This window comes from Equus caballus, chromosome 1 (assembly GCF_041296265.1).
Source record: "Equus caballus isolate H_3958 breed thoroughbred chromosome 1, TB-T2T, whole genome shotgun sequence".
NCBI classification, from domain to species: Eukaryota; Metazoa; Chordata; class Mammalia; order Perissodactyla; family Equidae; genus Equus; species Equus caballus.
The window spans coordinates 82,327,176-82,352,980 of NC_091684.1; the positions used below are offsets into that span (position 1 = coordinate 82,327,176).

Genomic DNA, 25,805 nt, shown 5'->3' on the forward strand with positions numbered 1-25,805 from the left:
TTATTCACAAAGTGTCAGATATCAAAACATTAATTCCAAATGGTTTAACAACAACAAAAAACTGCACACAGCTACATGAAGCAAATTTAGCAAAAATTTGATGTGTTCAATCTAAACAGAGGATATCTAGGTGCTCATCATATTATTCTTTCATCTTTTCTTCATCTTTATGAGCATCTTTCAAAATGCTCATAAAAAAGAGTTGAGAAAAAAATTACTAAATTCTTAAAACAAAGACAGGTATCATTTTTCCCCATAAAACCTAGTATCTTTGGATGGATAACACTGAGAGCTGGAGTCCTAGATATCGACTGATCAATTTTAGTACAGAAAATTTTAAATCTTACTTTTAGGTGAAAAAGTTTAATAAACTTGAGAATATACTCATTACATATTTGAGAGACAAAGATTTACTATCTGAATTTGTAAACATAAACAAATCAATAGAAAGTTCAACACTACAATATAAAGATGCTAAAGACAATCAATTAAGAAAATATAAAAGAAAAACAAATACTACAAGGCTGATTAAGAAAGTAAAAGAGTTGGGAGCAGTCCTGTGGCCAAGTGGTTAAGTTCGCATACTTTGCTTGGGTGGCCCAGGGTTCCCCGATTCAGATCCTGGGTGCAGACCTAGCACTGCTCATCAAGCCACGCTGAAGTGACGTCCCACACAGAGGAACTACAAGAACCTACAACTAGGTACTGGGGGGCTTTCAGGAGAAAAAAAAAAAAGAGAAAGATTGGCAATAGATGCTGGCTCAGGGCCAATCTTCAAAAAATAAAAATAAAAAAGACAGTGACTTTAAAAAAAGTAAAAGAATTGGAAACATTGAGAAAAAACAAGGTATCTAAGAATGTAAAAGCTTTTGAAAAGTAAGAATATCCACAGTTGCTGTGGGCTGGAGAAACTGATCCTTTGCATTCACCTTTATTGAGAGGGTAATTTATAGAAACATTCTAGAGCTGTGCTCTTCAATATAGTAGACACTAGTCAAATGTGGCTGTTTAAATATAATTAAATTAAAATTCAGTTTCTCAGTCACAATAACTATATTTCAAGTGCTCAACCCTACATGTAGCTCCTGACATATTGGACAGTGCAGACACAGAACATTTCCTTCACTGAGAAAAGTTATATTGGATAGTGCTATTGTAGAAACTCTACCTAGAGACAGACTATAATAAAATAAGCATGTCATTTAGTCTAGAAGTTCCATTTTAGGCAATTTACTAAGGAAATAATATCTTAAAGATGTACCTGACAATTTAAATCATAACAGCAAGAAGATGGTACCAATCTACACGGCCACTTGCAGTGTGGTTTATTGGGTGAAATTATAAATGGCAATACAAAGGTATACTTTCTCAAATGGGAAGATAGTCACAATATAAGGTGAAATTAAAAATGCAGGTTATATAAAACCCTTTAAGATGATTTTCATATTTTTCCTAAAAGAAAGATATCAAGATGTAAAATCCTATTTACATACGAGAACAGATAACTATACATGAAAGATTTGGCATGAGAAATTGGCAGAACTCCTTCAGACATATTTCAAGACTAATTTTCTCACAGGAATAAAAATAAATTAGAGAGGAAGCATTCAAAAAGAGCATACCATTACATCAACTTTGGATGATTTCTGCTTTAATGCTGCTTTTTATTTTCTCAGCATTACCTTTACTATTTCACATACTGTTCTCTACCAGAGTATGTGCACAGTGCATGCGTTTGAGGTTTAATCTTCTTTTGATTATCAAAATTCCACTAAAGTTAGTACACTAAAACTAGATATCAATGCATGGGTGACAATGTTATATTTGTTTATGAGGGTCAAATAACTGAAAATGTATTAAATATAAAATAATAGCAAATTTCACCAGATCATTAACAAATGTTATGAAGCACATTAATATAAGTGTGGTTCATTTCCAAGGGAAAAATGAGAGAGCTAAATTTTGCTGAAGGGCAACACTGAATAACACTACCATAAACACGGCCTCCAACTCACTTGTCATGGCAGTTTTTGAACTTCTGCAATTCCTGACAACTTTGAAAATTTGGGGAGGAATTGCATTGTTTTGAATTTTGTGCATAATGTGAGAATTTATTAGTATTGTACAGTGTTATATATATAATAGAAAATGCTATATCATATTTGCATAATTAAAATTTCTCCCAAAATGCTATAGTACTGTATTATACAATATATACACAAAAACATAGAAAGAGAAAGAGAGAGAGATGGTCTAAATAGCTAACTTTTTAAAACAGACTACGTTATTAATTCTTTGTAAAATTAAAACTAATAATATTTTGTAAAAACATTAACACACGTCTCCTCATGGAAGAATGTATTACATTGCTGTAGGCTGACATTCCTTCTGAAAACATCTAGCAAAGCCCATAGAAAAACAGAAACATATTTTAAAAGCAACAGACAGTTGTGGAAGCAACAAGGATAAGGGAGACCAAAAATTCAGAATAAGGAGAATCATGAAGAGGTGAAATCCAAATTTCCTGCTATTTGGGCTTTTTTCTTTCTCCTCATAGTATTTTCCAATTCTGGATACAAGCAGAGCACCTGGACTTGTCTTGCACCAGGAACTGTGTCTCTGCTGAGGCAAAAAACAAAGAAACAAAACTTTTAGCAGTGGTATAGCATTGGAATAACAAATTCAACCCGTGAAGTACCTCAAATACACAACTAGTATTCACCACAAAACATTTGTTGAATTCTGAGTCTACCAAGAGGCTAATGAGATGAGACCAAATGCTTCCAAAAAGGCAGAATGAAATCTAGCTCAGTCTTGCAGTGCTTAGAAAATAGAGACCTTCAGGGTGAGGTTACCTGAAAAGAGAACAGGAAAGATGGGAAAACCCTACACAATGTAGTGAATTGCTCTTAAGGATCTAGTCCACTTTTAACCTGGGACAACTTACTGATTCTGGCACAGAAAGAGGTTGAGAATAAGGCTTGAACCTCTGAAGAAAATAGTTGTGGAGAACAGAGATTTTAGCATTCATAAAGTACCGGAGTTAAAGGAAAAATTTGAGCATCTGAAGTGTGTCAAGGTAAGTACAAATTTAAAATTCCATGAGGAGAAAGACTTAAAATTTCTTAAGGGCAGAATTTAATTTTCCATAGTCTTTTAGGGCTGATGAGAAAAAGACCCACCAGGCTATCAATTGATAGCCCAGTAGAGCCATACCCAAATATCAAGAACAAACCAGAAGTAGACCAAAATTACAACCTAGTTCTGACCAAGACTCATCCCAGACTGAACCTGTTTAGCTCTCTACCCTATGTGTCCAAGAGATGGAAGGGAGAACTCTCACCAATGGAACAGGACATCGTCTGGAGCCTCAGTAGTACTTTTACATACAATGTCCACCATAGAGTCAAAAAGAACTAGACACACGAAGAGGCAAGACCATTTTTCTGCTAGTAAAGAGAAAAACTCCTATGTTATATGCAGGTCAACTTATGACCTAGCGTCTAAAGTTTACAGAAAAAGATTATAAAATAATTAGGCTTACTTTATTAAAGAAAATAGAAGAAAAATAGATAAATGAAATTCACCAGAGAATTGATATCTATAAAAAAGAACAAAATGGAAATTTTAAAATTGAAAAAGGGGGCTGGCCCTGTGGCTAAGTGGTTAAGTTTGAGCACTCTGCTTCAGCAGCCCAGAGTTTCACCGGTTCGAATCCTGGGCGTGGACCTAGCACCGCTCATCAGGCCACACTGAGGTGGCATCCCACATGCCACAACTAGAAGGACCCACAACTAAAAACATACAACTATGTACTGGAGGGCTTTGGGGAGAAAAAGGAAAAATAAAATAAAATCTTTAAAAAAATTTGAAAAAGCTATATGATATTAAGAAATCAACTGACTAGATTAACAGTACATAGGACATAATGGCAGATAGGATTAATGAACTGGAAGACAGACCAACAGAAAATACTCAAAGTGAAGCACAAGGTGAAAAAAAGAATAAACACTCTAATAACAATACAGTCAATGTAAATATGACCATATAAAAGTCAATCATTTGTATTTCCATATACCAGCAACAAACCTATGGAAACCAAAATTTAAAATACACAGCACTTACAATCACTAAAAAAGAAAAAATATTAAATACTTAGGTGTAATCTAACAAAAACATGTACCAGAGCAGTCTACAAAAAACTAGAACATGTTTCTGAGAGAAATCAAAGAAGATCTAAATAAATGGAGAGATGCCCTCTGTTCATGGATTGGAAGACAACACGGTAAAGTTATCAGTTCTCCTCAAACTGACATGCCAAGTTTGAGACAATTCCTATCAAAATTCAGCAAGATTTTTTTACTGAGATAGACCAGATTATTCTCTAATTAAATGAAAAGCAAAGGATTTAGAGTAAGTAAAATGATCTTGAAAAGAAGTGGGAGAATCAGTCCATTTGATTTCAAGACATTTGGGGGGGCTTTCTAAAAATTATTTTATTGAGTTCATAATGGTTTATAACATTGTGCAATTTCAAGTGTACATTATTATTTATCAGTTTCTGTATAGACTGCATCGTGCTCACCACCAACAGTCTCGTTTTTATCCAACACGATACATATGTGAGCTTTACCCCTTTCACCCCCCCAACCCCCTTCACCTCTGGTAATGACTACTCTGTTCTCTTTATCCATCTGTTTGTTTATCTTCCACATATGAGTGAAATCACGCAGTGTTTGTCTTTCTCCGTTATTTCATTTAACATAATACCCTCAAGGTCCATCCATGTTGTTGCAAATGGGATGATTTTGTCTTTTTATATGGCTGAGTAGTATTCCATTGTATATATATACCACATCTTTATCCATTCATCTGTAGATGGGCACTTGGGCTGCTTCCACATCATGGCTATTGTGAATAATTCTGCAGTGAACACAGGGGTGCATAAATCTCTTTGCATTGTTGATTTCAAGTTCTTTGGATTAATGCCCAGTTGTGGGATGGCTGGGTCATATGGTATTTCTATTTTTAATTTTTTGAGGAATCTCCATACTGTTTTCCATAGTGGCTGTACCAGTGTGCATTCCCACCAACAGTGTATGAGGGTTCCCTTTTCTCCACATCCTCTCCAACAACTGTTATTTTTTGTCTTGGTAATTATAGCTATTCTGACAGGTGTAAGGTGATATCTCATTGCCGGTTTGACTTGTATTTCCCTAATAACTATTGATGTTGAACATCTTTTCATGTGCCTATTGGTCATCTGTATATCTTCTTTGGAAAAATGTCTGTTCATATCCTCTGTCCATTTCGTTTTTCTTTTTGCTGAGGAAGATTTGCCCTGAGCTAACATCTGTTGCCAATCTTCATTTTTTTATATGTGAGCCGCCACCACAGCATGGCCACTGACAGGTGAGTGGTGTAGGTCCATGCCTGGGAACCAAACCCAGGCCACCAATGCAGAGCACACCAAACTTAAGCACTAGGCAACCAGGGCTGGCCCATCCTCTGACCATTTTTTGATTGGGCTGTTTGTTTGTTGTTGAGTTGTATGAGTTCTTTATATATTTTGGAAATTAACCCCTTGTCAGTTATATGATTTGCAAATATTTTCTTCCAGTCAGTGGGTTGTCTTTTCATTTTGTTCATGGTTTCCTTTGCCTTGCAGAAGCTCTTTAGTCTAATGTAGTGCCATGGTTTATTTTTTCTTTTGTTTCCCATGCCTGAGTAGACTTGGTATTCAAAAAGATGCTGCTAAGACCAATGTCAAAGAGTGTACCGCCTATATTTTTCTCTAGGATTTTTATGGTTTCAGGTCTTATATTCAAGTCTTTAATCCATTTTGAGTTAATTTTTTAGTATGGTGCAAGATAATGGTCTACTTTCATTATTTGCCTGTGGCTGTCCAGTTTTCTGAACACCATTTATTGAAGAGACTCTCCTTTCTCCATTGTATGCTCTTGGCTCCTTTGTCAAAGATTAGCTGTCTGTAGATGTGTGGTTTTATTTCTGGGCTTTCAATTCTGTTCCATTGATCTGTGTCTATTTTGGGGCCAGTACAATGCTGTTTTGATTACTATAGCTTTGCATTATATTTTGAAGTCGGGAATTGTGATATCCCCAGCTTTGTTCCTTTTCCTCAGGATTGCTCTAGCTATTTGGGGTCTTTTGTTGTTCCATACAAATTTTAGGATTCTTTGTTCTATTTCCGTGAAGAATGTCATTGGAATTCTGATTGGGATTGCATTCCATCTGTAGATTGCTTTTGGCAATATGGACATTTTAACTATGGTTATTCTTCCAACCCAAGAGCATGGAATATCTTTCCATTTCTTTAAGTCTTCTTTGATTTCTTTCAATAATGTCTTATAGTTTTCATTGTATAGGTCTTTCACCTCCTTGGTTAAATTTATTCCTAGATATTTTATTCTTTCTGTTGCAATTGTAAATGAGATTGCATTTTTGACTTCTCTTTCTGCTAGTTCATTATTAGTGTATAGAAATGTAATAGATTTTTGTAAGTTGATTTTGTACCCTGCAACTCTGCTGTAGTTGCCGATTATTTCCAATAGTTTTCTGGTGGATTCTTTAGGGTTTTCTATATATATATAGGATCGCGTCATCCACAAACAGAGTTTCACTTCTTCCTTTCCAATTTGTATACATCTTATTCCTTTTTCTTGCCTAATTGCTCTAGCCAAAACCTCCAGTACTATGATGAATAGGAGTGGTGAGAGTGGGCACCCTTGTCTTGTTCCTGTTCTCAGAGGGATGGCTGTCAGTTTTTCTCCATTCAGTATGATGTTAAATGTGAATTTGTCATAAATGGCCTTTATTATATTGAGGTACTTTCCTTCTATATTCATTTTTATAATTGTTTATTTATTATTTTAAAAATTTTATTAATATTAATTTTTTTGTGTGTGTGAGGAAGATTGGCCCTGAGCTAACACCTGTACCCATCTTCCTCTATTTTGTATGTAGGATGCCACCACAGCACGGCTTGATGAGTGGTGTGTAGGTCCGCACCCAGAATCTGAACCTGCGAACTCCAGGACGCCAAAGAGGAGCACGCATTCTTAACCACTAAACCACCAGGCGAGCCCTCCTTCTATACTCATTTTGACAGTTTTTTATCAGAAATGGAAGTTAGATCTTGTCCAATGCTTTCTCTAAATCTATTGAGATGATCACGTGATTTTTATTCCTCATTTTGTTAATGTGGTGTATCACATTGATTGATTTGTGGATGTTGAACCCTCCCTGTGTCCCTCATATAAATCCCGCTTGATCATGATATATGATCCTTTTAATATATTGCCCTATTCAGTTTGCCAGTATTTTGTTGGGGACTTTTGCATCTATGTTCATTAGCAATATTGGACTGTAATTTTCCTTCTTTGTGTTGTCCTTGTTTGGCTTTGGGATCATGGTAATGTTGGCCTCATAGAATGAGTTAGGAAGGATTCTGTCTTCAAATTTTTGGAATAGTTTGTGAAGGATAGGTATTCAATCTTCTTTGAATGTTAGAATTCTCCAGAGAAGCCATATGGTCCTGGACTTTTGTTTCAGGGGAGGTTTTTTTATTGCTGTTTCAATCTCTTTACCTGTGATTGGTCCATTCAGATTCTATATTTCTTCTTAGTATCATTTTGTGACGTTATATGGGTCTAAGAATTTAGCCATTTCTTCTAGGTTATCCAATTTGTGGACATATAGTTTTTCATGGTATTCTCTTATAATCCTTTGCATTTCCGTGGTATCCATTGTAATTTCTCCTCTTTCATTTCTAATTTTATTTATTTGAGCCTTCTCTCCTCTTTCCTTAGTGAGCCTGGCTAAGAGTTTGTCAGTTTTGTTTATCTTGTCAAAGAACAAGCTCTTAGCTTCATTGATCCTGTCTACAGTTTTTTTGGTCACTATTTCATTTCTTTCTGCTCTAATTTTTTATTATTTTCCTCCTTCTGCTGACTTTAGGCTGTGTTTGTTCTTCTTTTCCTAGTTCTGTTAGGTGTAGTTTAAGGTTACTTCTTTGAGATTTTTCTTCTTTGTTGAGGTGGGCCTATATTGCTATGAATTTTGCTGTTAGAACCACTTTTGCTGCATCCTTTAAGAGTTCGTATGATGTATTTTCATTTTCATTTGTCTCCAGGTATCTTTTGATTTCTCCTTTGACTTCTTCATTGATCCAATGGTTGCTTAGCAGCATGTTGTTTAGTCTCCACATATTCGTGAGTTTCCCAGTTTTTTTCTTATAGTTGATTTCTAGTTTCATAACATTGTGGTCAGAAAAGATGCTTGATATGATTTCAGTCTTCTTAAACTTATTGAGGCTTGCCTTTTTCCCAACATATGGTCCATCTTTGAGAATGTTTCACGTGCACTTGAGGAGAATGTGTATTCTGTTGGTTTGGATGGAATGTTCTATATATATCTATTAAGTCCATCTGCTCAAGTGCTTCATTTAAATCCACTATTTCCTTGTTGACTTTCTGCCTGGATGATCTATCCATTGATGTAAGTGAGTGTTGAGGTCCCCTACTATTATTGTGTTGCTGTCAATCTCTCCCTTTAGGTCTGTTAATAGTTGCTTTATATACTTTGGTGCTCCTGTGTTTGGTGCATATAGATTCATAAATGTTATGTCCGCTTGATGGAATGTCTTTTTTATGATTCTATACTGCCCCTCTTTGTCTCTCATTGTTTTTTTTTTATCTAGATGTCTGCTTTGTCTCATATAAGCATGTCAACACCTGCTTTCTTTTGTTTGCCATTTTCTTGGAGTGTCGTCTTCCACCCGTTCACTTTGAGTCTATGTTTTTCTTTAGAGCTGAGATGTGTTTCCTGAAGACAGCATATTGTTGGGTCTTTTTTTAAAATCCATCCAGCCACTCTGTATCTTTTGATTGGAGACTTCAATCTATTTACATTTAGAGCGATTATCAACATGTGAGGGCTTAATACTGACATTCTGTCTTGTTTCCCAGTTGTTCTATACTTCCCTTGTTTCTATTCTTCCCTTGTATTTTTGACTGTCATTTCAATTTGGTGGTTTTCTGTTTCTCTTTATTTATCATTTGTGTCTTTGCTCTGATTTTTTTTTTAGTGGTTACTATGCGGTTTGCATAAAAGATCTCATAGATGAGATAATCCAATTTCTGCTAGCCTCTTATCTCCATTACCCTAAGCAGGTTCCATCCCCCTTCCCCTTCTAAGTTATTGTTGTAACAAATTATTCTGTTTTGTGTTGTGAGTTGGTGATTAACATGAAGTGTTTATAGTTATTTTTGATGCTTTCCTCCCCTTTATCTTTCATGTCGTAATTAAATGTTTGCCAACCTGTTCTGATAGCTGTAATTTTTTAATTTTGTCTGTCTATTTATCTCCTTGCTCAAGACTTTGTAAACCTTTGCCTCTTTGTTTCAGATATGAGGACATCTTTGATCATTTCTTATAAGGGAGGTCTAGTGGTGATGAACTTCCTCCACTTTTGTTTATCTGGGAAAGCTTTTATTTCTCCACCATACCTGAAGGATAGTTTTGCTGGATAGAGTATTATTGGCTGAAAGTTTTTTCTTTCAGCATTTTGAATACATCATTCTAATCTCTCCTAGCCTGTAAATTTTCTCCTGAGAAATCTGCTCAAAGCCTGATAGGGGTCCTTTGTAGATTATTGTCTTCTGTCTTGCTGCCCTTAATATTTTTTCTTTGTCATTGACTCTTGCCAGTTTTACTATTACATGCCTTGGAGAAGGTCTTTTTGCATTGATGTAATTAGCAGTTCTATTGGCTTCGTACAGTTGTAAGTCCAGTTCCTTCCCCAGGTTTGGAAACTTCTCAGCTATTATTTCTTTGAACAAGCTCTCTGCTCCTTTCTCTCTCTCTTCTCCCTCTTGAATACTTATAATCCTTATGTTGCATTTCCTAATTGAAGGAATTATTTTATAAGTACAGTAATCAAAACTGTGTGGTATTGATGGAGGAACAGACACAGATGAACAGAATATAGAACCCAGAAACAAACTCACACTCCATCAAAATTAAAAGCTTTTGCTCTGAGAAAAATTCTGTTAAAAGGATTAAAAAAATAAGTTATAGACTAGGAGAAAATGTTTGCACATCACAAATCTGACAAAGGATTAGTGTTTAGAATATATAAAGAGCTCTCAAAACAAAAAAGAAAGGAAAGAAGGAAGGAGGGAGAAAGCAGGGAAGGATGAATTCCAGTAGAAAATGAGCAAAAGACAAAAAAAAATATTTCACTGAAGAGGATAGACAGCTGGCAAATAAGCACATGAAAAGATGTTCAACATCGCTATCCAGTAGGGAAATACAAGTTAAGACAAGGGTGAAATATTATTACACACCTATTAGAACAGTTAAAATGAAAAATAGTGACAATACCCACTGTTCACGAGGATGCAGAGACACTGACTCTCTCACACACTGTTGTGGGAGTGTAAAATGGTATAGCCACTCTAGAAAACAGCTTGGCAGTTCCTTATAAAACTAAATATACACTTATCATATGACCCAGCAATTTTACTCTTGTGCATTTACCCCAGAGAAATGAAAAATTATTCACACAAAAGCATGTACACAATTGTTCATAGCAGCTTTAATTACAATAACCAAAACCTGGAAATAGCCAAAATATCCCTCAACAGATGAATAGTTAAATGAACTGATATATCCATACCATGGAATGCTACTTAGCAATAAACAGAAAGCACTTATTGATACATGCAACAACTTGGATGGATGAACTCATGCTTTTACATAGCTAGGTACAGATATGTATCTATGTATCTATGTGTGTATGCATGTGTTTGTTCCTTAGCTATTTCCAGTGAGAGGTACAGGAGCAGTGATACTATAAAAGTAATGAGCACATCTGGCACCTAGATCTTAATTCCTAAATACCATTCTTCACTAAAAGGAATCAGGGTTCACTGGAGAAATGGCTGGATCTAGGGAAGGGGCTAGGAAAGTATGATGAACTTGAAACATCTTGTGACAGAAAATGAGAAAGAGCTCAAGGAATAATGGAAACATCAAAGGATACAGGAGCTAGAAGAAGAACAATTTGAATTTCCAAATATATAAGGACACTCATGGATAAATACAATTCATGTGCCAAATTGATATAAATAAACAAATTACAGTCAGTTCTTGCTATTCATAGTAGCTGTGTTCTACAAAGTCACTGCAAACACTGAATTAGCAAATAATGAGGCAGTGCTCCTAGAAGAAATACAGAGTTAGGTTCCTATGAGCCTCTGGTCAGAACATTTTTGTCAACCCATCAATACATAATGTTGTTTTACATGTGTTTCTGTTTAAAGGCACCTTATTAATATATTATATATATTATATAACTATACATATAATATATATTGTTGATTGATTAACATTGAATTCATGGGCAACAGCATTGTAACTCATACCTGAACAAAGCTTTTCTCATACAGTATTTTCTCCATAAGACACATCACAGTCTTCTTGCACTTAGGAACACTAGACTGCACTTCAGCACTATGTTTGGGGGCCATTTTAAACAGTAAAATCACCAACAAAAAGCACAAAATGTAAAGACATGGCACTAAATATACCAGGAAAAGGAAGACTGTTGACAGTATGAGAGTTGAAACATGAAGGCAGAGTATCCTCCTGGTGAGAGTGCAAACTGGCACAGCCATTATGGAAATCAGTATGGAGATTCCTTAAAAAATTAAGAATAAAACTACCATATGATCCAGTTATTCCACTGCTGGGTATTTTCCCAAAGAACATGGAAACACAGATGCATAAAGATATATGCACCCCTATGTTCATTGCAGCATTATTCACAAAAGCCAAGACTTGGAAGCAACCTTGGTGCCCATGATGGGAAGAATGGATAAAGAAGATGTGGTATATATACACAATGGTGTACTACTCAGTCATAAAAAGGATGAAATCTTGCCATTTGTGACAACATGGATGGACCTTGAGGTTGTTATGCTAAGTGAAGTAAGTTTGAGGGAAAAAGTCAAATGCCATATTATCTCACTCACAAACAGATGATTAAAAACAACAACAATCACATAGAGACAGAGATTGGATTGGTGGTTCCCAGAGAGGGAGGGGAGAGGGCGAAAGGGGTGATTAGGCACATGTGTATGGTGATGGATTGTAATTAGTCTTTGGGCGGTGAAAATGATGTAATCTACAGAAATTGACATATAATGATGTACACCTGAAATTTACATAATGTTATAAACCAACGTTACCGTAATAAAAAATAAAATAAAATAAAGAAGGCAGAGTATCACAGTGTTCAGCCTCAGCTGGAAACGTAAGCATCAGTCAACTCAAAGTTTTCACCACAGTGCCCATGTCCACAACCTACAGTGGAAGTGACACAAGTACTGATTTTGAAGTTATAAATAAATTGCAGCAAGTAGGCAAATTCACAAAGATAGAATCTGAAAATAATGAGAATCGACTGTAATAAGGGGGGGAATGGGAAATTCTTCAGGGTAGAATACCAATGAAATAATGGACTCATAAAATCAGTAATGGATATTTAAACTAATGTACAAAAGTTTCATGAGAAATATTCAGGGGGCCGGCTCCATGGCTGAGTGGTTAAGTTTGCGCGTTCCACTGCGGTGGCCCAGGGTTCGGATCCTGGGTGCGGACATGGCACCGCTTGTCAGGCCATGTTGAGGCGGTGTCCCACATCCCACAACTAGAAGGACCTGCAACTAAGATATACAACTATGTACTGGGGGCGGTTGGGAAATAAAGCAGAAAAAAAAAGATTGGCAACAGTTGTTAGCTCAGGTGCCAATCCTTAAAAAAAAAAAAAGAAATATTCACATTTTGTCATAGAGTTTTCTGCAAAAGTTATGCATTCACTATACAAGGGGAAGAAACTGACTTTCATAGTAGAAAAACCCGGTGGATATAGGTTAAACAATGACTAAAGTGAACATCACCAACATCAGTACAAAGCAACATCATGGGCCTCATGGTATGATGAACTAAAACAAAACATCGCTTTATCACATTCCCTCAAAGATTGCAAAGCTGCATCCAATCAAAGAGGAAACTTCAGGAAAAAACCCAAACTGAAAGATATTTTACAAAACAACTGATCTACACTCTTTAAAGTTAAGGTCAAAAAAGACAAAGGAAGACAAATTAAAGGAGACTAAAGAGATATGACAATTAAATATAATACATAATCTTGGACTGGCCTCTGGACTGGAAAAATAAAAACAGCTAAAAAAGATATTATTGGGAAAATTCAGAAATTTGAATTGGACATGGATTACATAAAGAATCAATGTTAATTTCCTGATTTTGATAATTATACTGTAATTATGTAAGAAAATGTCCTTGTATTTAGGAAATAAACAATAAAGTATTCAGAGGTAAAAGATCATGTCAAGAACTAACTCTAAAATGGTTCATAAAAAAGTATATACATATATATATAATACATACACAAAAAGCCACACATTCACATACATATATACATATGCTGTATATATGTGTACGTATGTATATAAATGCACATGTGTGTTTGTGCACGCAGAGAGAGAGACTGATACAGCAAATGGGGCATCAGGTAAACAACTGGTGAATCTGGTTAAAGAATATATGGATGTTACCTCTATTATTCCTGCAACTTTTCTGCACTTTGGAATTATATAAAAATTAAAAGTTAACAAAAAATATAAATGGATTAAGTACTCTAATTAAAAGACAGATATGTTCAGAATGGATAAAAAAGCAAAACCTAATTAAATGCTGTGTACAAAAAGGTATGCTTAAATACAAACACAGATATGTTCAAAGTAAAAGAATGGGAAAAGATATACTATTCGAACACTAAGCAGAAGAAAACTGGTGTGGCCATATTAATATTAAGCAAAGCAGACTTCAAAACATGGAGTATTAACAGAGATAAACAGTGACACTTTGAGATGATAAAAGATGTAACAATTGTACATGTGCGTGCACATAATAACAGAGATCAAAATATAGATGTCCAGGGGGCTGGCCCCGTGGCCGAGTGGTTAAGTTCGCGTGCTCCACTGCAGGCGGCCCAGTGTTTCATTGGTTCGAATCCTGGGTGCGGACATGGCACTGCTCATCAAGCCACGCTGAGGCAGCATCCCACATGCCACAACTAGAAGGACCAACAACGAAGAATACACAACTATGTACTGGGGGGCTTTGGGGAGAAAAAGGAAAAAAATAAAATCTTTAAAAAAAAAATATATATATATATATAGATGTCCAAATTGACAAAAGTAAAGTGAGAAAATGGCAAATCCACAACCATAATTGGAGATTATAAGACTCCTTCCTCTTCATCTTTATCACAGGGATCCATCCAATACTCACCACATTTGGCTTCAAGAAGATTTGAATTTGAGGATGCCTGACCTGGGGTCAGGACCACAGCTGGTGCTCAATAAGTACGTATTTTAAGTATGACTGTACCATCTATACAAAGCAGGGAGGTAAAGTGACTGCTTACGGTCATCCATTCTAGGGTGTTTTCCAGTTCTCTGACTGGGTGTCTGATAATGCAATTCAATTCTGACACTAACCACTGGGAATCAGTGTCAGACTCCACAGGTTTAAGGGCTCGGTCCCGCTTCACTTCAGATACCAGTCACAAATACTAGGTCCCCAGGTTACCCACACTTCTCTCTGATTTAGCTACAAAGTCAATGAGTTCCCACAACTCCCTCCTCAGGTTCAATAATTTGCTAGAATTGTCACCGACTAATTGCCCCAAGGAACTCAAGGGAGGTTCTGGAAGCGTTTAACTATTTAAGAGGTGCAAACTCTAAACATCCTGAACCAGACCAAGCCTCACCACAAGAGCAACACCCATGACCTCTGCCTTATTTTTAATGCTAAGAACTCTCCAGGAGGAGCTTAGGCCTTATTACCTTAACCTGCAGTGTATGTGGAAGCACGTTTTCCAACTGAGCCTGTGCAAGCGAATACCCACCTCTGCCTCTTGAATGTTCATTCCCCATCCGAAATAAAAGGCCCTGCTTCCCTTTGCTGTGGGACAGCCACAACTTTTGGAATGATTCCGTGTGGCCTCCTATTTGCTGCAAATAAGTTCTGCTTTGTGTGACAACTACTTCTAGTCAAGTCTGATTTTAACTCACCAGGAGGTAAACCCACTTTTGGTTCAGAAACAGAATGGATTCTAGAACCAGGAAAACACTTTACTTACATTTATCAGTTTAGTATAAAGGATACAACTCAGGAACAGCCAGCTGGAAGAGATGCATAGAGCAAGATACGGAGGGAGGGCAGTCTGTAGACCTTCTATGCCCTCTCCAGGCATACCACCCTCCCAGCACCTCACTGTGTGCACCACCCTGGAAGTTCTCTGAATCTCACATCTCACTGTTCAAGAGTTTTTACAGAGTTTAATCTCCAGACCCCTCTCTTTCCTAGAGGTCAGAGGTGGGGCTAAAAGTTCCAATCCTCTAATCACTTGGTCTTTCTGGTAACCAGCCCTGTCCTGAGGCTATCTGGGGGCCCTTCCCATAAGTCACCTCATTAGCATAAACTCAGGTATGATCTAAAGAGACCTGTTATGAATAACAAAAGACACTCCAATCACTCGGGAAATTCCAGCGGTTTTAGGAGCTCTGTGCCAGGAACCAGGTACAAAAACCAAATGTATTTCTTAGTATACCACATCTAGCAATAACTGAGTCTCAACTTCCCATTCATTCTCCTCAAAGGCACTCTCTACAGGGATTCCACATCTCTTCTCCTGCCCAGTACAACAGATGGTGCAGGCACAGGATTGCCAGTCAATCTGGGAACGCTGTGAGGGCCCCGCTCACCCATGGAGACTGGCCATGGCTACTAGTCTTCTCCAAGTTCCTTTCATTTTCACAGAATGTTACTCAAAGACCCAGAGGGCATGATGGCAACAGTGACCTCAGTAGGAGGTATGCAGTTATTACTTCTGATCCCCCGATCCTCTGTTTTGAAGACTTGAGCTTTCTGGGGAATGCAAGTGCTTCCTAGAACGAGCTCCACTCTTACTGATGGAGATATTTGTCCCCATTTTACAGATGAGAAGATTGAGGCCACAGAGGGAAAGGGCTGACACTCTGGAAACAAGGCTGATTTTTAGGCATCAAAATCACCTAGTGTCCCCTCCTAACTCTAGGAACCATACCAAAAAACATCTAAGAAAGGAAACTGGGAGCTTGGAGTCTGAGGAAGGAAGGTCTTAGAAAAATGAGGGGAAGGCTCCATCAGGTGAGGGAGGGAGCTGAAGATCTAATGTGTTCAGTCACTGGAGCTCAGGGGGAAAAAAACACGGATTTTAAAGAGATACGCTTTTGGTCACCTAATTAATCAAGCAATTATGAAGTCTGCTCAGTAGGCTAGTTATGAAGGTTGTTGTGTCAGAAAGCTAGGCAGGCAGGTAAATGGATAGAAAGAGAAATGTTCAGCCAGCCCATCAGCCTATGATATAAAAGGGAAGTTGGGGCTGAGCACTGAAGAAGACGGCTCAGTGAATTAGTTATCTATTGTGTCATCTCAAAATTCTACTGGAGCTAAAAGATCCACTTCCAAGCTCACCCACGTGGTTGTTGACAGGTTTCAAATTCCCTGCAGGTGGTTAACTAAGGGCCTCAGTCATCACCATGCCATGTGGGCCTCTCCAAATGGCTGGTCACAATGTGGCATCTTGCTTCCCCCAGTGAGAGTGATAAGCAGAGAACAGAGGGAGGGATAGGGGAGGGGAGGGGATGGCAGAGGACAGAAGGCAAGAGAGACCACCCAAGATGGAAGCCACAGTCTTTTTGTAACCTAATCTTGGGAGTGATATTCCATCACTTCTATTGTATTTTGTGTTAGAACAGAGTCAATAAGTCCACCCACAATAAGAGGGAGGGAATTACACAAGGGCACAAACATCAGAAGGTTGGCAACATTAAGGACCATCGAGCAAGTGCCACGTATAGTAAGGAGAAGACCCACTGCAAAAACAAAGCACCATCTTTATTTTGTATAAAATGCAATAAATACTACTGCTGACAGCTACTTTCCTTAAATTAATTCAAGCTTGACCTATTAATAATTTTGTAGTTCTATATTTTACTTGTGGGTGTTAGAAATTCCATTTACAGCGTTGATACTTTTACTGTAAAATGAGGTTTGCAAACACTTTCTATAAAGGGCAAGATAGCAAATATTTTAGGCTTTGTGGGCCAACTATTGTTTCTGTTACATAGTCTTCATTTTTTTGGTTTTACAAATCTTTGAAACTGTAAAAACCATTCTTACAATATGGGCCACAGAAAAACAGGCTATAGGCCAGATTTGGCATGCAGCTAAAGTTTGCTGATCTCTGCTTTAAATAGTCAACTATTTTTTAAAGACTTTTTAAAAAATTTATGTTAACCTACATATTTACTATTTCCAGAATTTGATAATTCTTTCTGTAGAATCAAGTATCCATCTGGTATCATTTATCATATTCTTGAAAAACTTTCTTTACATAGCATATAGTACAGCTCTGTTTCCAATTAATTCTCTCAAATTTTGTTTATGTGAAAAGTATTTCACCTTGATTTTTTAAAGATATTTTTGCTGAGTGGAGAATTCTTGGTTAACTATTTTTTCTTTCAGCATTATTGCCTTCTACTTGTTGAAGAATAACATCTGTATTATCTTTGTTGTTCTGTGTCTATTTTCTCTAACTGCTTTTAAGATTTTATTCTGTATGACTGGCTCGCAGCAATTTGATCATGATGTGTCTTGGTGAGGTTTTCTTTCTGTTTATCTTGCTGTGGGTATCATTGACCTATTTGGATCTATGAGTGTATAGTTTTCATCAAATTTGGAAAAATTCTGGCCATTGGGTCATTTTTTTTTTTTTTTTTTTTTTGGTGAGGAAGATTGGCCCTGAGTTAACATCTGTTACCAATCTTCCTGTTTTTGCTTGAGGAAGTTTGTCACTGTGCTAACATCTGTGCCAATCTTCCTCTATTTTGTACATGGGATGCTGCCACAGCATGGCTCAATGAGCGGTGTGTAGGTCCACGTCCAGGATCTGAACTCACAAACCCCGAGGCCCTGAAGCACAGTGTGTGAACTTAACCACTATACCACTGGGCTGGCTCCTGGCCATTAGTTCTTAAAATATTTTTTTTCCTCACCCTATCCCTGCCCTGGGACTCCATTTACATGTCTGTTAAACCACATTATATTGTCCCACAGTTCACCTAGGCTCTGTTTTCTCTCCTGGACTCCTCTCGTTTTTGTGCTTTAGATAGTTTCTATTGCTGTCTTCAAGTTCACTGAACCTCTTTTCTGCAGTGGAAATCCCATCCACTGTATTTTTCATCTGTGGAATTCCACTCGGTCTTTTTAATACCTTCAATCTGTTTATTGTCATGTTTTCCCTTACAAATGTGAATATATTTGAAATGATTAATACCTGTTTTAAGCTCCTTTTCTGTTAGTTATGAGGCTGTTTCTATAGGCTGATTATTCTTGTGGCTTGGATCACATTTTATAGCTTTTTTGTAAGTCTACTAATATGCTGCATGCCTGCCCTTGTGATTATATTGTTGAGTGCTGGGTTTTATTATAATGTTTGGGGTTTTTTTTTACTTTGTCTCTAAACAATTATTTGTAGGTCACTTTAATTCTTTCAGGGCTTGTATTTAAGCTTTTGCAGAGTTAATCTAGAGCGGGCTTTCTTCCACCAAAGGCTAGAGAAAGCCACCAAAAGGCATGATCCATTTGTTGTATCTACTGAATGCTCGTGTATTCAGAGGTCTCTCTGCTTTGCCTGGTGAGAACCAGAATGATTTCCCAGCTCCTGGTGAGCCATAGGAATTATTCAGCAAAGAGCTTCCTAGGAATTGCTTTTTGCACAGCATGTGTTCCTTGCCCAGCCTACTGGATCTTTACCTTCACATACACAGCCAACTAGTTTTCTAGTTGTTTCACAGATTATTTACAGGATTTTAGTTGTTTCCAGCAGAACAAGAGTTACTTCTTCAAGGGTGGAAGAAAAAATTCCTATTAATAATTTTGTACCTAACCTTTGCATATTTTATTATTCGATGAGGCTGATGCTAAATTAGTTCAAACATTTATAAAAACACAATTTGAATTCTTTATTGAAGAATTTAGTAAAAATAGTCATACCTATTTATATATGCTAACACACTCAAGATTTTTATATAGTAATTTAAACTTCAGAAATATTTTAAGAAGAAATACAGATGGCCAACAGGCATATGAAAAGATGTTCAACATCATTAGCTATCAGGGACATGCAAATCAAAACTACAATGAGGTATCACCTCACTCCGGTCAGAATGGCTATAATTAACAAGACAGGAAACAACAAATGTTGGAGAGGGTGTGGAGAGAAGGGAACCCTTGTTCACTGCTGGTGGCAGTGCAAACTGGTGCAGCCACTATGGAAAGCAGTATGGAGTATCCTCAGAAAATTAAGGATAGATCTACCATATGATCCAGCTATTCCACTGCTGGGTATTTATCCAAAGAACTTGAAAACACAAAGGCATAAAGATACTTGCACCCCTATGTTCATTGCAGCATTATACACAATAGCCAAGACTTAGAAGCAACCTAGGTGCCCATCAAGGGACGAATGGATTAAGAAGATGTGGTATTTATACACGATGGACTACTACTCAGCCATAAGAAATGATGAAATCCAGCCATTTGTGAAAACATGGATGGACCTTGAGGGTATTATGCTGAGTGAAATAAGTCAGAGGGAGAAAGTCAAATATCATATGATCTCACTCATAAGTAGAAGATAAAAACGACAAAAAAAAACCACATAGCATTGGAGATTGGACTGGTGGTTACCATAGGGGAAGGGAGGAGGGGGGAGGGCAAAAGGGGTGATTAGGGTCACATGTGAGGGGATGCACTATAATTAGTGTTTGGGTGGTGAACATGATGTAATGTATCCAGAATTTGAAATATGATGTACATCCGAAAAAAATAAAAACTAAGAAGCCAAAAAAAAAGACATTTTAAGTATATTTATTGTGTTTTTACACTATAAATATATGCAGCTACTTGTAGTTCAGACAAGATGGTATATACTCATTTCTTCCCTGCTCCCCTCTGCTAAGTACAGCTATAGACTCTGGGAGGCAACCAAAGGAGAACTCTAAAATGTGGTGAGAAGGCAAACCGGTGTGGGGCCCAGAACTGAAGGAACAGCACGGGGCAGGGAGTCTCTTACATGCCCCCACACAACAGGAAAAGGCGACCCAGGCCCAGTGTTTTCCCACCTCCAATCTAGCAACAGAAGCAAGCGCAGTAGGCTCATTCCTCCCCTCGACTGAACACAAGCCCACCTGACAACACCAGGTGAGCCCAGCACTAATAGCAAGGAGTATCAATCGGGAGCCCCACTAACAATGAATGGCCAGAGGAAGCATGCTTCTTTCCCACTTGAGACTCTCCTCCTTCATCAAGAGTTCCTGCACCTTTAGGTGGCACCAGAAGAAGGGACTCCACCACAACAAGCAGACCAGTCTTAGAAGATTCTTGGTCTCCATGGGCCTAAGACTTCCCTTCCCCACCCAGAGACATCAGAGTGGCTGGGCAGGATCAAGAGGACTCCACCATAACAAGCAACCTGGCCTGGGAATCTTCCTTTTCCTCATGGTCTGCAGACTCCCCCTCCCACCGAGAGATTCCAGAGCAGCTGGGCAGCATTGCCAAAAGCAATTCTGCCATAACAAGAGGTCTGGCCCAGGAAGCTTCTTCATACCTGTGGGGCAGGGCCACCCTCAGCACACTGAGAAACCTGGTGGCCCAGCCTAAGGAAAGCCCTTTACTCCCTCAAGCAATACTAGCAAGGACCAGTAGGAGCCCCAATGATTCCAAACAGATCAAGGATCTATCATTGGACCCACAACCACACTGGCCACAAAGTAGGCCAGGACCAGCACACTAAACCTAAACAGGGTGACTGCCTGCTAAAAGAAAAGATTTAAATAGGACCCAGAGTCTTCTAACAGCATAGGAAAAAATATCCAAGATACAGTTGAAAGTCATACATCATACCAAGAACCAGGAAAAATCGCAAACTGAACAAGAAAAGACAATCAACTGGCATCAACAGAGGCGAATCAGATGTTCCAATTATCTGACAAGGACTTCAAAGCAGCCATAATAAAAAGCCTTCAAAAATCAATTACAAATTCTCTTGATATAAATGAAAAAATAGAAAATAGCAAAGAAACAGAGGTTATAAAACTGAACTAAATGAAAATTATAGAGGTGAAAAATACAATAACACAAATACAAACTTGCTGAATGGGCTCAATAGACTGGTGCATTGAGTCTCCTCGGGCTGCCACACCAAAGTACCACACACTGCATGGCTTATTCTCTCACACATCTGTTGGCCAGAATTCTGAAATCAAAATGGTGTCAAGGCCAGGCTCCTTCCAAAGCTTATAGGCGAGGATCCTTTCTGGCCTCTTCCAGCTACTGGTAGTCTCAGGCATTCCTTGGCTGTGACAGGGTAACTCCCTTCTCTGCCTCTATCTTCTTGTGTTTCCTCTTGTGTCTGTGTCTCTTTTCTCTTCTCACAGGGTAACAGTCATACTGGATTGAGGTTCACCCTAAGAACCTCATCTGAACTTGATATATATATATATATATAAATCTCTACATATATCCTATTGGTTCTATTTCTCTGGAGAACACTAATATACCAGTACATCATGTCCAGATTTCAATTAAAATTACAGGGTATACTAAAAGACAAAAAAGGACAGTTTGAAAAGACAGAGCAAGCATCAGAACCAGACTCAGATATGGCAGAGATCTTGGAATTACTAGACCAAGAATTTAAAACAATTATGATTAATCTCCTAAGAGTGCTAATGGAAAAAATGAACAACATGCAAGAACAGATGAGTAAGGTAAGCAGAGAAATGGAAACTCTAAGAAAGAATCAAAAACAAATGCTAGAAATCAAAAACACTGTGACAGAAATGAAGAATGCCTTTATGGGCTCATCAAGAGACTGGACATGGCTGAGGAAAGGATCAGTGAGTGAGCTTGAAGAAATGTCAATAGAAACTTCCAAAACTGAAATGCAAAGAGAAAAAACAGAACAGAAGATCCAAGAACTGTTGGACAATTACAAATGGTGTTATACTGAATAAGGTAAACTTCAGAACAAAGAAAATTACTACAAAGAGGGATATTACATAACGAATGATAAAAGGAGCAATGCACCAGAAAGACATAACATTCAGAAATCCTAAATGCAAATGAACCAACTGGAAGAGCCTCAAAATACATAAAGCATAAAAATATGATAAAGCTAAAAAAGCCCAAATCCATAATTATAATTGAGAACTTCAACACCTCAATCTCAGCAACTGACAGAACAGACAAAATTCATAATTATAAAGCTCCCAAAAAAGACATCTCCAGACCAAGATTCACTGGAGAATCTACCAAACATTAAAAGAATAATTAACACCAATTAGACATTCTCTTCCAAAAAACAGAAGAGGGACACTTTCCAACTCATTTTATGAGGCTAACATCAGCCTAATACCAAAACCAGCTATACAGTAAGGAAAAAGAAAACTACAGACCAGTACCTCTCCTGAACTTACACATAAAAATCTGCAACAAAATATTAGCAAACGAAATGCAACGGTGTGTAAAAAGTATTATATACCATGATCAAGAGGGATTTACTCCAAGTAGTAAGGTTAGCTAAACATTAGAAAATTCATAATATAATCTACCATATAAACAGGCTAATGAAGAAAAACCATATGATCATATCAAATGCAGAAAAAGTATTTAACAAAATCCAACACCTGGACAAACTGAGCAAGTTAGGAAGAGAAGGTGTGCAGAAAAGGGTTAACAAAGCAAGCCTGGGATTAACATCGTTAGGAAGACCTGCTCACAAGGCTGGCCTGTGGCTGGCCCCAGGGAGCTTGGATCTCAGGAGTGCTCCCATCTTTCCCTCATAAGAATGGCTCACTGTGCCTAAATTGTGAGTGCAGACAATATGACTTATTCTGAACACCTGCTTTCCTTCTGGACATCTGGAACTTTGGCATGTGTCAGGCACAGTACCTTGGGCACTGAGTCTCTAACGAGTTTCCCTGGTAGACAACACTTTGCATATATTGTCACAATTTGATGCCAGAGGAATTAAGCGCATCCTGTGTGACTCCCCTGGGAGAGGACTCTTGGAAACATGTACCTCTTTTCCATTGGACTTCACCCCATGTACTTATTCCCTTTGCTGATTTTGCTTTGTATCCTCTCACTGAAACAAATCTTAGCCATGAGTACGACTATATGCTGAGTCCTGTAAGTCCTCCAAGCAAAGCGCCAAACCTAGGAGTGGTCTTGGGGACAATCAACACAGAAGGAAATTACCTCAACGTAGTAAAAAGAATCGATAAAATATCCACAGCTAACATCACACTTAATGTTGAAAGACAATGCTTTTCCCCTAATATGGGGAACAAGCAAAGGTGTCTACTCTCACCACTCTCATTCAGCATAGTATCGGAAGGTCTAGTCAGTGCAATAAGGAAAACAGAGATAAAAGCATACAGAGTGTAAAGGAAGAAATAAAACTCTACTTGCAGATAACAGGATAGTCTACCTACAAAATCCCAAGGAATCTACAAAAAAACTTCCTAGAACTAATAAGTGAGTTCAGCAAGATCACAGAGTACAAGATAAACACAAAAAAAATCAATCGTATTTCTATAAATCAACAACGAACATGCAGAAACCAAAACTTAAAACACATTACCATTTACAACTGTTCCAAAGAAAATTAAATACGTAGGTATACACTTAACAAAACATGTACAGGATATGCATGCTGAAAATTACAAAATGCTAATAAAAGACATCAAAGATCTAAATAAATGAAGAGATGCACCATGCTCATGGATTGGAAGACTCAACAAAGTAAACAGATCAACACTCCCCAAGTTGATTTACAAATTTAATATCAAAATCCCAGTAAGGTTTTTTGTACAAATAGACAAGCTTATTCTAAAATAAACATGGGAAAGAACAGGCCCTATCTAGAACAGGTAAAACAATCTTGACAAAGAACAAAGTGGGGAAAATCACTCTACATGATATTAAGACTTACTATATATAGCAACAGTAATCCAGACAATATCGTATTGGTGGTGAGACAGACACAGATCAACAGAAGAGAAGAGAGAATCCAAAGACCCACACAAATATGCTGATTTTTGGCAAAGATGCAAAATTAACTCAATGGAGGGACAGCCTTTTCAACAAAAGGTACTGGGACAATTGGATATCCAAAGGCCAAAAAAATGAACCTTGACCTAAACCCCACTCCTAACACAAAAATTAACTAAAAATGGATTGTGGACTAACATGTAAGAAGTAAAACTATAAAACTTTTCTTAAAAAATAAGAGAAAATCTTCACAATCAAGAGCTAGGCAAAAAATTCTTAGACTTGACATCAAAAGCATAATCTGCTAAAGGAAAAATTAATAAATTGGACTCCATAAAAATTAAAAATTTTCCCTCTGTGAAAGACCATGTAAAGGGAATGAAAAGACAAGCTACAGACTAGGCAAAAGTATTTGCAAATCACATGTCTGACAAAAAATTAGTATCTAGAAAATATAAAGAACTCTCAAAACTCAACAGTAAAAAAACAATCCAAATTAAAAACAGGCAAAAGACAGGAATAGACATTTCACTGAAGAGGATCGACAAATGGCAAATAAGCACATGGAAAGATGTTCAACACTAGCCGTCAGGGAGGTACAGATTAAGCCACAATGATATATCACCATACACCAAGCAGAATGGCTAAAATTTTTTTTAAAAAAGTAACACACCAAATGTGGTGTGGACAAACTAGATCACTCGTACATTGCTGGTGGGAATGTAAAACAGTACAGCCACTCTAGAAAACAGTTTTGCAGTTTCTTTAAAAACTAAACATGCAACTACCACACCATCCAGCAACTGCCCTCTTATGCATTTATCCCAAAGAAATGAAAACATGTTCACACACAAAATAATCTATACACAAGCACTCATAGCAGTTTTTTCAAAATAGCCAAAAATGGAAACAGCCCAGGTGAATGGGTAAACTGTGGTACATCCATGCCATGGAATAACAGTCACCAATAAAAAAGAATAAGTTATTGATATACACAAAAATGTGGATGAATGAATCTTCAAGGAATTATGCTGAGAGAAAAAAGCCAACTCTAAAAGATTACGTATTGTATGACTCAATTCATACAACATTTTTTTTCTTTTTTTATCTTTTTATTTTTGGGGGGAAGATTGGCGCTGAGCTAATGTCTGTTGCCAATCTTCCTCTTTTTTTGCTTGAGGAAGACGGTCCCTGAGCTAACATCTGTGCCAGTCTTCCTCTATTTTGTAGGTGGGAAGCCTTCACAGCATGGTTTCATGAGCGGTAGGTAGGTCTGCGCCCAGGATCTGAACCTGCGAAGCCCGGGCTGCTGAAGCAGAGCGCACGAACTTCACTACAATGCCACTGGGCCGGCCCCCACTCATATAACATTTTTTAAATGATAAAATTTTAGAAACGGAGAATGTGTTACTAGGTGGCAGGAGCAGGAATGAGGGAGATACTGAAGGGAGGTGGATGTGGATATAAAAGGACAACACACAGAGTCCTTGTGCTAATGGAACTGTTCTGTATCTTGAAGGTGGTGGTAG

At 37.6% G+C, this 25,805-nt stretch overlaps 1 protein-coding gene across 5 annotated transcripts in view; it reads right to left on the minus strand.

The window, feature by feature from the left end:
- LOC102150917 (zinc finger protein 248) overlaps positions 1-25,805 on the minus strand; it is a 91,748-nt gene that overhangs the window by 40,985 nt on the left and 24,958 nt on the right. For 2 of the 5 annotated variants that reach the window (XM_070228723.1, XM_070228727.1), the window contains exon 7: positions 1,309-2,622. The exons of 2 other annotated variants lie outside the window; for them this stretch is intronic. In XM_070228723.1, the coding sequence (XP_070084824.1) occupies positions 2,499-2,622 (124 nt within the window). In that variant the 3' untranslated portion in view covers positions 1,309-2,498. Of the gene's footprint in view, positions 1-1,308; positions 2,623-25,805 lie in introns of those variants that run through there. One more of the 5 variants, XM_070228731.1, reaches the window with a different exon arrangement.